The sequence below is a fragment of the Tursiops truncatus genome, chromosome 8 (genome assembly GCF_011762595.2).
Source record: "Tursiops truncatus isolate mTurTru1 chromosome 8, mTurTru1.mat.Y, whole genome shotgun sequence".
Taxonomy (NCBI): Eukaryota; Metazoa; Chordata; class Mammalia; order Artiodactyla; family Delphinidae; genus Tursiops; species Tursiops truncatus.
In genome coordinates, this window is record NC_047041.1 from 97,068,188 (window position 1) to 97,080,418 (window position 12,231).

General features: G+C 39.4%; 1 protein-coding gene and 1 long non-coding RNA gene across 2 annotated transcripts in view; both read right to left on the reverse strand.

Annotated features, from left to right (window-relative positions):
- The window catches only part of LOC141279282 (uncharacterized), a 30,781-nt gene that overhangs the window by 14,757 nt on the left and 3,793 nt on the right, over positions 1-12,231 (reverse strand). The window lies entirely within an intron of this gene.
- LOC101335257 (olfactory receptor 5B21) lies at positions 6,683-9,095 on the reverse strand. Its single transcript, XM_073807945.1, is given in 4 exon segments — positions 6,683-7,025; positions 7,027-7,526; positions 7,529-7,672; positions 9,042-9,095. Coding segments are annotated over 4 exon segments (1,041 nt in total).

The following is a 12,231-nucleotide window of genomic DNA, read 5'->3' on the forward strand; positions in this document are numbered from 1 at the left end:
TGGAGTAAAATTGCTTTACAATAGTGTGTTACTTTCTGCTTTATAACAAAGTGAATCAGTTATACATATACATATGTTCCCATATCTCTTCCCTCTTGCGTCTCCCTCCCTCCCACCCTCCCTATCCCACCCCTCTAGGTGGTCAAAAACCACCGAGCTGATCTCCCTGTGCTACGTAGCAGCTTCCCACTAGCTTTCTATTTTACATTTTGTAGTGTATATATGTCCATGCCAGTCTCTCACTTTGTCCCAGCTTACCCTTCCCCCTCCCCGTGTCCTCAAGTCCATTCTCTAGTAGGTCTGCATCTTTATTCCTGTCCTGCCCCTAGGTTCTTCATAACATTTTTTTGTTTTTTGGATTCCATATAGTCAGAAAGAGAAAAACAAATACCATAGTATTTTATGTGTATCTCTTGTAGTTGTTTATAATTTTCCACACAGAATTAAAGTTACTTATATGTAGATATTGTCCTCACTTTAGTTTATACTATAAACTTCTTGAATATAGGAGCTCTGTTTGATATATCTTTTTTAAACATTTCTATTGTGAAATATATCTTATACAGAAAAGTATATAACAGAAATGTACATGAACGCTTTGATTTTAGGAGCTATGTTTGACTTACCTTTTTTAACATTTTTACTGTGAGACAGGCATGTATATTTTTAAGTGCATAAAACATCTAGTTTTAGTTTAATAATAGCAAACTCCAATATATCCACCACCTAAGTCAAGAATAGAGCAGCAGCCTCTGTACATCCACTCCCATACATTTGTGTCTGTTTGCGGTGTGCTTTCTTTTTACATAACAATAGAAAAATGGCTGAAAGATTTGAAAAAAAAAGAAACACGTGTGTTTAGTTTCATCAGTAATCAAGGAAATGCAAATTAAGACAACAATAAGAAAACACTGACCTCTCTCCAAACTGGCATAATTTAAAACCCCAGTTATACCAAGTGTTGGCAGTGGGAATTCACACACTGTTGATGGGAGTATAAATTGGCACAATCACTTTGGAAAATAACACATTTTATTCAGTAAAGTTGAAACTGTATATAGGCTATGATTCAGCAATTACACTTTAAAATAGATACACTCTAGAGAACTGAAGGCATATGTGCACTGACATACATGACAAAAATGTTCACATCAGCCTTGTTCATCTTTACCCCAAACCAGAGATAAACCAAATTAACATGAACAATAGACTGGAAAATTAAATTTTGTATTTTTCTATTGGGTTGTCTGACTTTTCTCACTGATCTGTAGAAAGTTTAAAACAAAAGCATTTTATACAAACACACGCACACTAACTTTTTGCTGATTAAATACACTACAGTAATCTTATCCATCCCCGCCCCCCTCAACTAACACACACACATACCTTGCTTGTGAAATAATCACAGACCAACCGCTGAGAAATCCCATGTTATGAATAGGAGGTAGGACTCTAGGGCTTGGATCTGCATAGCTGAGTGGTGGTATCCTACAGAAGTCTCTCTGTAAAAGCATGATTTCTTCTAGAAACAATAAATGCTGGAGAGGGTGTGGAAAAAAGGGAACACTCTTACACTGCTGATGGGAATGTGAATTGGTACAGCCACTATGGAGAACAGTATGGAGGTTCCTTAAAAAACTACAAATAGAACTACCATATGACCCAGCAATCCCACTACTGGGCCTATACCCTGAGAAAACCATAATTCAAAAAGAGTCATGTACCAAAATGTTCATTGCAGCTCTATTTACAATAGCCCGGACATGGAAACAACCTAAGTGGCCATCATAGGATGAATGGATAAAAAAGATGTGGCACATATATACAATGGAATATTACTCAGCCATGAAAAGAAACGAAATTAGCTATTTGTAGTGAGGTGGATGGACCTAGAGTCTGTCATATAGAGTGAAGTAAGTCAGAAAGAGAAAGACAAATACCGTATGCTAACACATATATATGGAATCTAAGAAAAAAAAAATGTCATGAAGAACCTAGGGGCAAGACGGGAATAAAGACACAGACCTATGAGAGAATGGACCTGAGGATATGGGGAGGGGGAAGGGTAAGCTGTGACAAAGTGAGAGAGAGGCATGGACATATATACACTACCAAACGTAAGGTAGATAGCTAGTGGGAAACAGCCGCATAGCACAGGGAGATCAGCTCGGTGCTTTGTGAGCGCCTGGAGGGGTGGGATAGGGAGGGTGGAAGGGAGGGAGACGCAAGAGGGAAGAGATATGGGAACATATGTATATGTATAACTGATTCACTTTGTTATAAAGCAGAAACTAACACACCATTGTAAAGCAGTTATACTCCAATAAAGATGTTAAAAAAAAAAAAAAAAGCATGATTTCTCTGTGGGGACACAGTTGTTCCCATAAGCCCAGGCTCTTCACTTTGATGGGAAGGAGTCTTAATTGACTAGAAGTAATGGACTGAGGAGTTGGTGATTTACCTACTTTTAATCTGAATAGTTTATTTTCTTACAAGTTCCTGCCAACAGAAGATCCTGCCATATGCAATGTCATCTCCACACCTGAGTTCAGATGGGTCCCTATAGGTCAGGAACTCCCCCATTCAGCTCTGCTTCTAATAGAATTACCAGCAGCAATAATGTCCTTAGAACAAGGGTGGAAATTTTTAATATCTCATTTGACCCTCATAACACCCTTGAGGAAGGCATGGCTGGTGCTTTTATCTCCACTTTGATGAGGAGGAACTTGGCTCAAAGCTAAGTGGCTTGTGCCAATCTCAGAACCAGTAAGTGGCAGAGTTTTGATTAGAATCCAAGTCTCCTGTCTCGGAATTCTGGACTCTCTGTATCATCTCTTCAGATTCTGGCTCAAGGTCCACCTCCTCCAGGGAGCTTTTTCCACCCACAGTATTCTTTCTCATCTCTGAAGAGTTCTAAATATTATTTTCTATACTACTCACTTGACAATAATCACAAATGCCTTGAGTGGTCATCTATCTTGAAGTATGTGCCTTGTTCCACTGCACTATTTGCAAGCTTCTCCTGAAGCAGGAACAATGTAGTCTATTACTGGTTCCTTCACAGCCTCACACCATGCCTTTCCTGCAGCTTGTGCCCAGTAAGGATTGGCTGGGGCTTGGCTATCCCCATGGGATGCAGCATTCAAAGAGCCAATTCCAACTATCAAGACTGATATGCCCTGATCGATGCATATTTCATAGAATATAGGAAAAATTCCTGCCAACAAAGTTGTTGAACACTGAGTCATGAATCTCAAAGTGCATTACATCGGTCACCACATATGCAGGAGGATTTGCACCATATATGCACCATACATGCAGGAGGATTTGCTTTGTTGAAGTAGAAATTATACCTCATATTCTTAAATGTGTTTGTATTCTGCAGCATGCCTTTCCACACAGCAGGGACATATCATGAAAGACTGTCTTTAAATGATTTATACATCAAATAAGTCGTCTATTGAAATTTACTGAAATACAAGGCTACTTTTTTTTTCTCAGAGAATTGGGCAGGAAAGCAAGACTTATGTTCAAATCTGGGCTCCTCTTGCTACCGCTAGGCAAGTAAGATTTTCAAAGAGTTGATTTCTTCAACTGCAAAACTGGAGCACAAATATCTGTCTCCTAGTGAACAAATGAAAGTAAAAATGTCTTTTGATACATCAAGAACTTTATAGAAAGTAAAGGATGAATAAGAGTCAAGGAAGATTTGGTTCGTGGGAGGTTAAGCAAGTTAAACTGTGGGAATCAGGGTTTTCAATTGTAAAATGAGAGAACTGGTATAGGTTATTTTTAAAGACTCTTTCTTGGCTAAAGAGTCTATGACTCTGTAACGTTGGCTTCAATCGTCCAGGACTCTTAATATTTTAATTTTTCTTTCCATATACATAAAAGCTAAACAAATAATTTCATGCACAAAGGGAGACTCCTATTTAAAATAATTCAATCATGAATCCTTTTTAAAAAGGATAATCTACCCTGATGTAAATAATTATCCTTATATATGTGTTTTCACATTCTGTTTTTGGACGTTTCAGGAAGGAAGTCTTCCTGTGCTTTTACTGTGCTAACTTGAGCTAACTTGAGGGTGGGTGTTATTAAAAACCAAATGAGCATTTTGTCTCCATTTGAGAGATTTCCCATGTGGACGTGAAAAGTTCCCCATGGTAATTTGTATTCTGTAAATTGATGTCTTACTGGCAACAAGACATCTCCTTCTGAGCAGCTTATGTAAATGACTACTCACGTGATGTCAGATTGAAATGTGTCTGCTGTAGGACTGGGAGGTTGGAGGACAGGAAATTAAACAATGAATGGACATAAAGGCTTGGACGTGGATGGGGTGGACAGAGTGGGGGAGCTCAGGAGCCAAAACTGGGAAGTACAAGAACAGAGAAGTGAGAGCTATTGCAGGACTCTCAGCTGTATAAATCATGCATGCATTATGACGGGCATGTTTGCATACTTTATTTCATGGTATCTTCACAGTTTATCCTGTATGTTGGGTTCAAAGAGATCAAATGACTTTCTCAAGGTCACACAACTGATAAGAAGGGTAAGAATCTTCACCCAGCTCTTGATACTAGAACTAGGACCTTCATACCCATTTGCAGTCAACTCTAGTGCTAGTTTGAGATGACTTCAATAGAAAACGTAATATGTAGTCATTAGGCCTTTAACTCTTAGAAGATCCACATACTTTTCTGCCTAAACTGGGATATAGAGCCAGAAAGAAACATGCCCAGAAACACACCTTACTAGGTACTGTAACAGTTTTAATATAAAAACGATAGACTTTAATTTTTCATAGGGATCTTACTGCTTAGTGGTGAGGGAAGTTCTTGCTTGCGCTGAAGATGGAAAAAGGTTGAGGAAAAAAGGAAGAAAAAGAGGAAGAGGAGAAGGGAAAAGAGGAGCAGGAAGAAGAGGAAAAGGAGTTAATGATATCTGTCAAGTAGGAAAAGAAGTTGAGCTCTGAGTGGAACACACTCAATGCTCGGACAGATGCTTCCCAGACTCTTCTCCAAAGCTGGGTACCTTGAGCTCTGTAACTTCTATAAGTCACGAGAAGGACTCCTTGGTGAAGTGGATCCTGGCCATTCAAGGTTGTTCTTCTGTGTGTTACTGGAAAATCCTCACTGCTAAGGCAGGGAGGGGGGAGGATGGATGAGGCAAGTCTAGGTTGTCAAGGCCTTGGATCCAGAAGAAGCTCCCAATCCCTTTAGGTGATGGTGACCATGAGCTTGAGAAAGTTTTTCCTACAGGTCAGCCTAATGTCCCTCTTTGCTTCTCTCTCCACAAGACCCATGACCAACCCTCTTCAGACCAAGGCTGCCCTGTGCGTAATGGAGTTTGATCATCTCGAAACTAATATGACCTTCTAAGCTCTCCGATTTAGCCCACCAAGATTTCTGGTGTTCACATTTAAGATAAAAAAAAATTGTTTTTGGAGATCTTGAAATCATGAAATATGTGGCAGCGTAGACTAATCGTAGCTATAAACATCAAGCAGTTGATACGTGAGAAGTGAAATGAATCACCGCTCCCTTCCCACTCACACGTAGCCGCTCACACCACCTAGCTCAGGAAACAAGACCTGAAGGTAGACTTGTGTTGTGCACCATCAGGCCATTCCCATCTTAAGAAGTACACTAACACAGGCTTTTTAATTTTTGCTGCATCTAATTACAGAACATCTGAATAGAACAGGGATCCAGAGGTGAACTGAATTTTTGAAAAAACAGAAGCAAGGAGGGCACAAAAATCTATTGTGTGAATTCATAATAGATCCACCAAACTTAAGGATGATGAGAAATGCAAGCATTTAATTCAGAAGACAAACATCCCTTCTCAAGGCCCCTGGAAAAAAAGTTTTTTCTTTAAACCTTCTGTAAGTTTTGGTTATTATGTTAGACCAAGGCCAAAAGCATAGAACAGAGTGCAGGAACTCTAAAAAGAGATATACTTATTCAGGTTAAAGTTTAAACAATTTATCTACGGAAACATACATACACAAGGTGGCTTATTGTTTTCTACCAAAGTTGTCCTAACACTTTAACAGAAGGAGATGGAGAACACAAAAGTACACAGTCTATGAGTGAGGATGGGAATGAGAGTGGGCGCAGAAGGATCGGGGTTAGAAGAATTTCATACTGGGTCACCTGACTCTTGGTCCAGTGCCTTGTCCTTTCAATTACAACCTTCTTTGAGACATTATTAAAAATATTGAAACATCCTTTGTCAGCATTAGACACTTTAACTTTCAAACTCACGGATCAAAGAAACGAAAAGCATAAGGCTGTGCCTTCCAGTTGACAACTATTATTCAATGAAGATGTAGTCCTTACACCACGTTTTAATAACAAATAGAAAATTTTTTCCAATTAAAATAGGGAGAGGGAAAGTCAGTGCACTCAATTTATGCTTTGATCTTCTGCTTTAAACCGTGTCGGGAAACTAATGCAGGAAAGATTTTAAACATCCCAGGGTGTTGTTCACTAAATATAAGGTTATTTTTCTGAGTGAGACATTTCAAAGGGCTGCTTTTTTTTTTTTTTTACCACTTTTCCTAACAGCAGAAGTAACCACTGTTCTTGGAGAAGAAAGAAATGAAATCTGCCAAACCTCAAAAGTTGGGGTGGCATCTAGGTCTAGGGGGAAGGTTTATCCCTTAGTTACCTGCCTACTTCCTACTCACACTTAAAGACTGGGAATTAAGTTTGTTGAGTATTTTCCAGAGAGTATGTTTCACTTCTTTGTTCCTAAGACTGTAGACCAAGGGGTTCAGCATGGGAATCACCACCGTGTAAAATACAGATGCTATTTTGTCCATGTCCATGGACTGGGTGGAGCTGGGCTGTAAGTACATGAAGATGTTTGTTCCATAGAAAATGGAGATGGCCGTGAGATGGGACGCAAAGGTGGAGAAGGCTTTCTTCCTTCCTTCCGCAGAATGCCTCCATCAAACGGCCATGTATATGAAGAAGTAAGAGATAAGGATGACCAGGAGGGTGAAAAAGACACTGGCCCACGACAAAGAAGGCCACCAGCTTGCTCATGCCTGTGTTGGAGCACGAGAGAGCCAGGAGTGGAGGGACTTCGCAGAAAAAGTGATTCATCCCATTTGAACCACAGAAGGAGAGTCTGAAGGTGTCTGCTGAGTGGATGCAGGCATTGAGGAAGCCACAGGCATTGAGGAAGCCACAGACATAGGAGCCCAGCCTCAGGAGGGCATACACACCTGCTATCATGGTGCTGGTGTAATGAAGGGGCCTACACAGCACTGCACGGGGGTCACAGGCCGTGGAGGCCAGGAGGTAGCACTTGACGGTGGCAAAACCCACAAAGAAGAAGGACTGAGGAGCACATCCACTGTGGGAGATGAGTTTGTTTCCTGAGTGCAGTGCAGCCACCGTCTGGGGAGCTACGGCTGAGGAGTGACCCGGATCGACAAAGGAAAGGTTGCTGAGGAAGAAGGACATTGGAGTGTGGAGGTGGGAGTCTGAGTAGATGACCAGCACCATCCCCCCCGATTCCCAACCAAAGTGATGAGGTAGATGAACAAAAATACCAGGAGGAGGGGAACCTGCAGGTTGGGGTCATCTGTGAATCCCAAGAGGATGAACTCTGTTGCTTCTGTGCTATTCTCCACTGAGGTTAACTTCAATTTAGCCTGGCAATTAAAGGAGAGGAGCCAGTGAAACAGATGAAAGTATAGAGGGATGATATAAAAATAGAAAACTAAGATATATTGAGAAAGTACTCTGTGTAAGGCACCTGCTAGACCCTTCTATTACATTACAGCATTTAATCCTGTGAGATAAGTACTATTATGCCTACTCTCTTGGGAGCTTAATATTGACGAGAATAACCTAATTAGTAGGGGTCAGAGTTAAATTCACATCCTTATACTTCTGAACCCAATGTCCATACGCCCAGAGCTTGAATTATTCTACCTGTTTACATCATATGAAACAAAATATGATATGTCTTGTAGCCTAGCTTTTAAGATTTTGTTTATTCCGTTTTTAAAAAATCAAAAAGAGAATAGCATGAAGTAAAAAGTATAAATCCCTCATTCCTTGTTTTTTTATTCCACTCCTAAGAGTATAGCCTCTACAGAGATTTCCCGTATGCCAATAGAATTATATGGTACTAAGCATAGTAAGAGCTTACTGTATGCCAGGCACTGCTCCAAGAGCTTTACTTGAAGTTAACTTATTTAATCCTCAAACCAACTCTTTGGGGTTGATCATATTAGTTTCCTCATTTTACACAAGGAGAAACTGTATAAATGTGTAAACTGTGCAAAATATACCCAAGGAGTATATACGATACTCTTATTTCAAAATGTTCACCTTTTTCAACAATGCTCCATGATATAAAATATGCAAATGGAGCTTTGCTTTTTACTTAGATTATTTCCAGTTGTCAGTATATTTTATACTTGGTCTCTTTGTTCTGGCTACTATTGGCTCCTAAAATCTAGTAGCTTTTAGATGAAGACTGGAGAGCTATTATGATGAAATAATAGTAATAATAATAAGATGAAGAAGAAGGAGGGGGTGTAGGAGGAGGAAGGGGGGAGGAGGAAGAAGAGGAAGAAGGAGAAGAAAAAAGAGAAGAAGGAGAAGAAGAGAAGAAGAGAAAAATATCGCCCAAAGTCACATAACTGGTAAGTCTTGAAAGTGGAATTAAAACCTTGGTCTCTCTGATATCAAATCCAAAGCTCTTAACCACAGTTTTAATGTCTTTAGAAGTTTATCCCTCAACAGTAATTCAATTGCATTTTATCTTTATATATTTAAATTGAGATTATACCTCTCCACTTCCTATCAGAAGTCTTTGTTATTGATACTGATTACAATTAAGTTCTCCCTTCTCTGCTCTCCCAAAGCACTTGAGACCTGAGTGATTCGCACAATTAGCTGAGCAACCGCCCAGCCTACCATGACCCCTTGATCACATACCTAAATATTGGTGAATTAATTAGAACATCAATAGCAAAGTGTTTAAACATTTTTCATGCTAACTAACCCCACCACAAACAGCTTCTTGTTCTCTTGTCTAGCTGGGTCCACCTTTTCTGCCAACATATTAGCTAAGACTCGTAGTATAAAAAATATTCAGAATTAACAGTGAGACTGGGGCTGGGCAGGCCTGGAGCAAGACTTGTGTCCTAATTCTAGTGACCTGTCTCTCTCTCCTATTGTTTTCCCTCAGTCTGATGTGCTTATAGGTTTTTCCTGTCCCCGGTGGCAGAATGGGTGACAACAGGCTCTGACAGAGGAAGAGAGGAAGGGAAAAAGAAGGGATTTAAGGGAGAAAAGGCTTCAGCTCTGCCTGACCTTGGTTATCTGCAAGTGCAGTGATCAGATTGGTAAGGAGCCTTTTTTATACCACAAATGGAGACAGCCCAGCCTGTCGTGTTCAGATGACGATTACACACACGAGTGTCGCAGCTGGTATCACAAGACTGGCTCAGCCAGTTTGGAAATGCTATTGGTCAGGAACCATGATAAAACTCCAGTCCTGGTTTCCATTTTCCACCTTTATAAACAGTGCTCCAGGAAATACCCTTGTAGATGTCCTCTCATGCCCCTTTCTTTCTCCTTAAGATAAATTCCTAGCATTTTATATTTTTATCCTTCTTCTGCTTATTGACAGATTTCCATTCAGTAATGTGTCAATTAACTTTCCAACCAGCAGCACTTTCATTACATTTAGCCAGTCCTTCTTTTTTCTTTTTTTCCTTTCGACTTTTGTCATGTGTGTGTACTCTATAATTTAGCAGACACAGTATCCTATCATCTATGACAGGCAGTTTCCTGATATATATTAGGAACCTGGGGCCTCTTAACTGCAATATCTGTACAAAGCCCCAGAGCAGGACCCATCAACCTCATCACTATTAACATTACGTGCTGGATTAAACAAAGAATGAAATAATGCCATTTGCAGCAACACGGATAGACCTAGAGCTTGTCATACTGAGAGAGGAAAGTCAGACAGAAAAAGACAAATATCACATGGTATCGCTTATACGTGGAATCTTTAAAAATGGTACAAATGAACTTATTTACAAAACAGAATTAGAGTCACAAATGTAGAAAGCAAACTTTCGGTTACCAAGGGGGAAACACGGAGGGGGAGGGATAAATTGGGAGATTGGGATTGACATATACATGCTACTATATATAAAATAGATAAGTAAATAAGGACCAACTGTATAACAGAGAATTCTATTCAATACTCTGTAATGACCTATATGAGAAAAGAACCTAAAAAAGGGTGGATATATGTATATGTATAACTGATTCACTTTGCTGTGCAGCAGAATCTAACACAACATTGTAAATCAACTATACTCCAATAAAAATTAATTTAAGAAAAACATTATAGGCTGGACAGTTCTTTGGTTGCAGGCGGGGGTGAGGCAGGGGAAAGGCTGTCCAGTGCATTGTGGGAGCTTTAGCAGTATCCCTGGCCTCTATCCACTAGAAACCAGGAGCAGACTCCCTTCCCCAGCTGTGACAAATAACAATGTCTCCAGATACTGCCAAATGTCCCAGACGTCCACAGGGTCATCCCTGGCGGAGAACCACTGTTCTAGAGATTATAAAACTCTATTTGTGTTCACGGTTTACTAAGTCACAATTCCATGAGTTATGTATATTATATATTTTATAGCATACACATATATTACAGACCCATATTCATGTGTAGATGTATATATATGAAGAAACTGAGACTTGGTGAGATAAAGCAGTTAGTTCAAGATCTAGTATTCCAGCCAATTATTGCTGCTCATTGGTGGGGGAGTCTAGGAAGGGAGAACTGCTTGCCAAGTACTGTGGTCCTTCAACTAAAGAGATACTCACCTTCCTATTTCATAAACCAACCTCTTCCCCAACACAAGGTAGGGTAAATGACGCAGAAAAACTCCAAAAATGAAAGGCAGCTGACTTCTGAATTCTATTCCAAAACACCTTCTCAAATGCTTATTTAATCTATTTTCACGGTTAATACTGACCACCCAATTATACATACCTAAGCTGTAGGTCTGATTTCTAACAGTTATCATGCACTCCCTATGTTGAATTGCCCCAGACTGCCATCTTCATATACTATCAATTAACCTTCAAAGTATTTCTATGTTCTCTTGATAGACAACACTTTCTATTATGCATTGTGTCACTATTAATAAATGTGTCTGGATCCAGAGCAGCAAAGAGAATTTGGAGTCAGGGCAGAGAGAGGAAAGCTTTGCTTTGCCCAGCACTACCCCTGAAGACCTGAATCTAAATCCCATTGCTGCCACTGCTGCTGTGTTCTCTCCCACCAAAGTCCTACAAAGGCCAAGCTTTTCTGCATAGGCCTAAAATAGATATCAGAAGGAGCCTTGAAAAAGTAAAGACATTTAAAGAAAATATTTAAAGGTAGCCTGTGATCAACTGCTTTACTTAATAAATAACAAATATGAGGGAATTCCCTGGCGGTCCAGTGGTTAAGACTATGCACTTTTACTGCTGAGGGCCTGGGTTCGATCCCTGGTCAGGGAATTAAGATCCCACAAGCCGTGTGGCGTGGCTAAATAAATAAATAACAAATAAGAAAGTGTGTTGAAAACTGAAAACCATTAAAACTTCAAGGATTAAGGGATTATAAAAGTAGAAACCACCAAGATAGATAATCTGAAAATAAAAGTGTTATCAAAATTGTTTCTAAAGGTGTTTGAAGAACACCTCAGCCATCACATCGCATTGGGGGATTTCCAAAAGAAGAATCTCAAGGGAAAACCATAGACTAAATTCCACGAAAAAAGAGACAATAAAGGATTAAGGGAGATAAAATATGAGAAAATCTAGCCACTGTGTGGTCTACGGTGGGTGCTCAATACAAACTAATTTATCTTTTCATTAAACTATCCGTCAATCAATAGAAAACAAACTTATGGTTACCAAAGGGGAAAGGAGGTGGGGGAGGGATAAATTAGGAGTTTGGGATTAACAGATACAAAATATAAAATATGTATCTCTATATAAAATAGATAAATGACAAGGTCATATATATTTATATATTATATATACATATATATATTATATATAATATATGTATCTATAACTGAATCGTTTTGCTGTATACCAGAAACTAGCACAACATTGTAAATCAACTATACTTCAACAAAAAAATATTTTGAAAAACTATGGGTCAGTCATATGAACTTGAGTC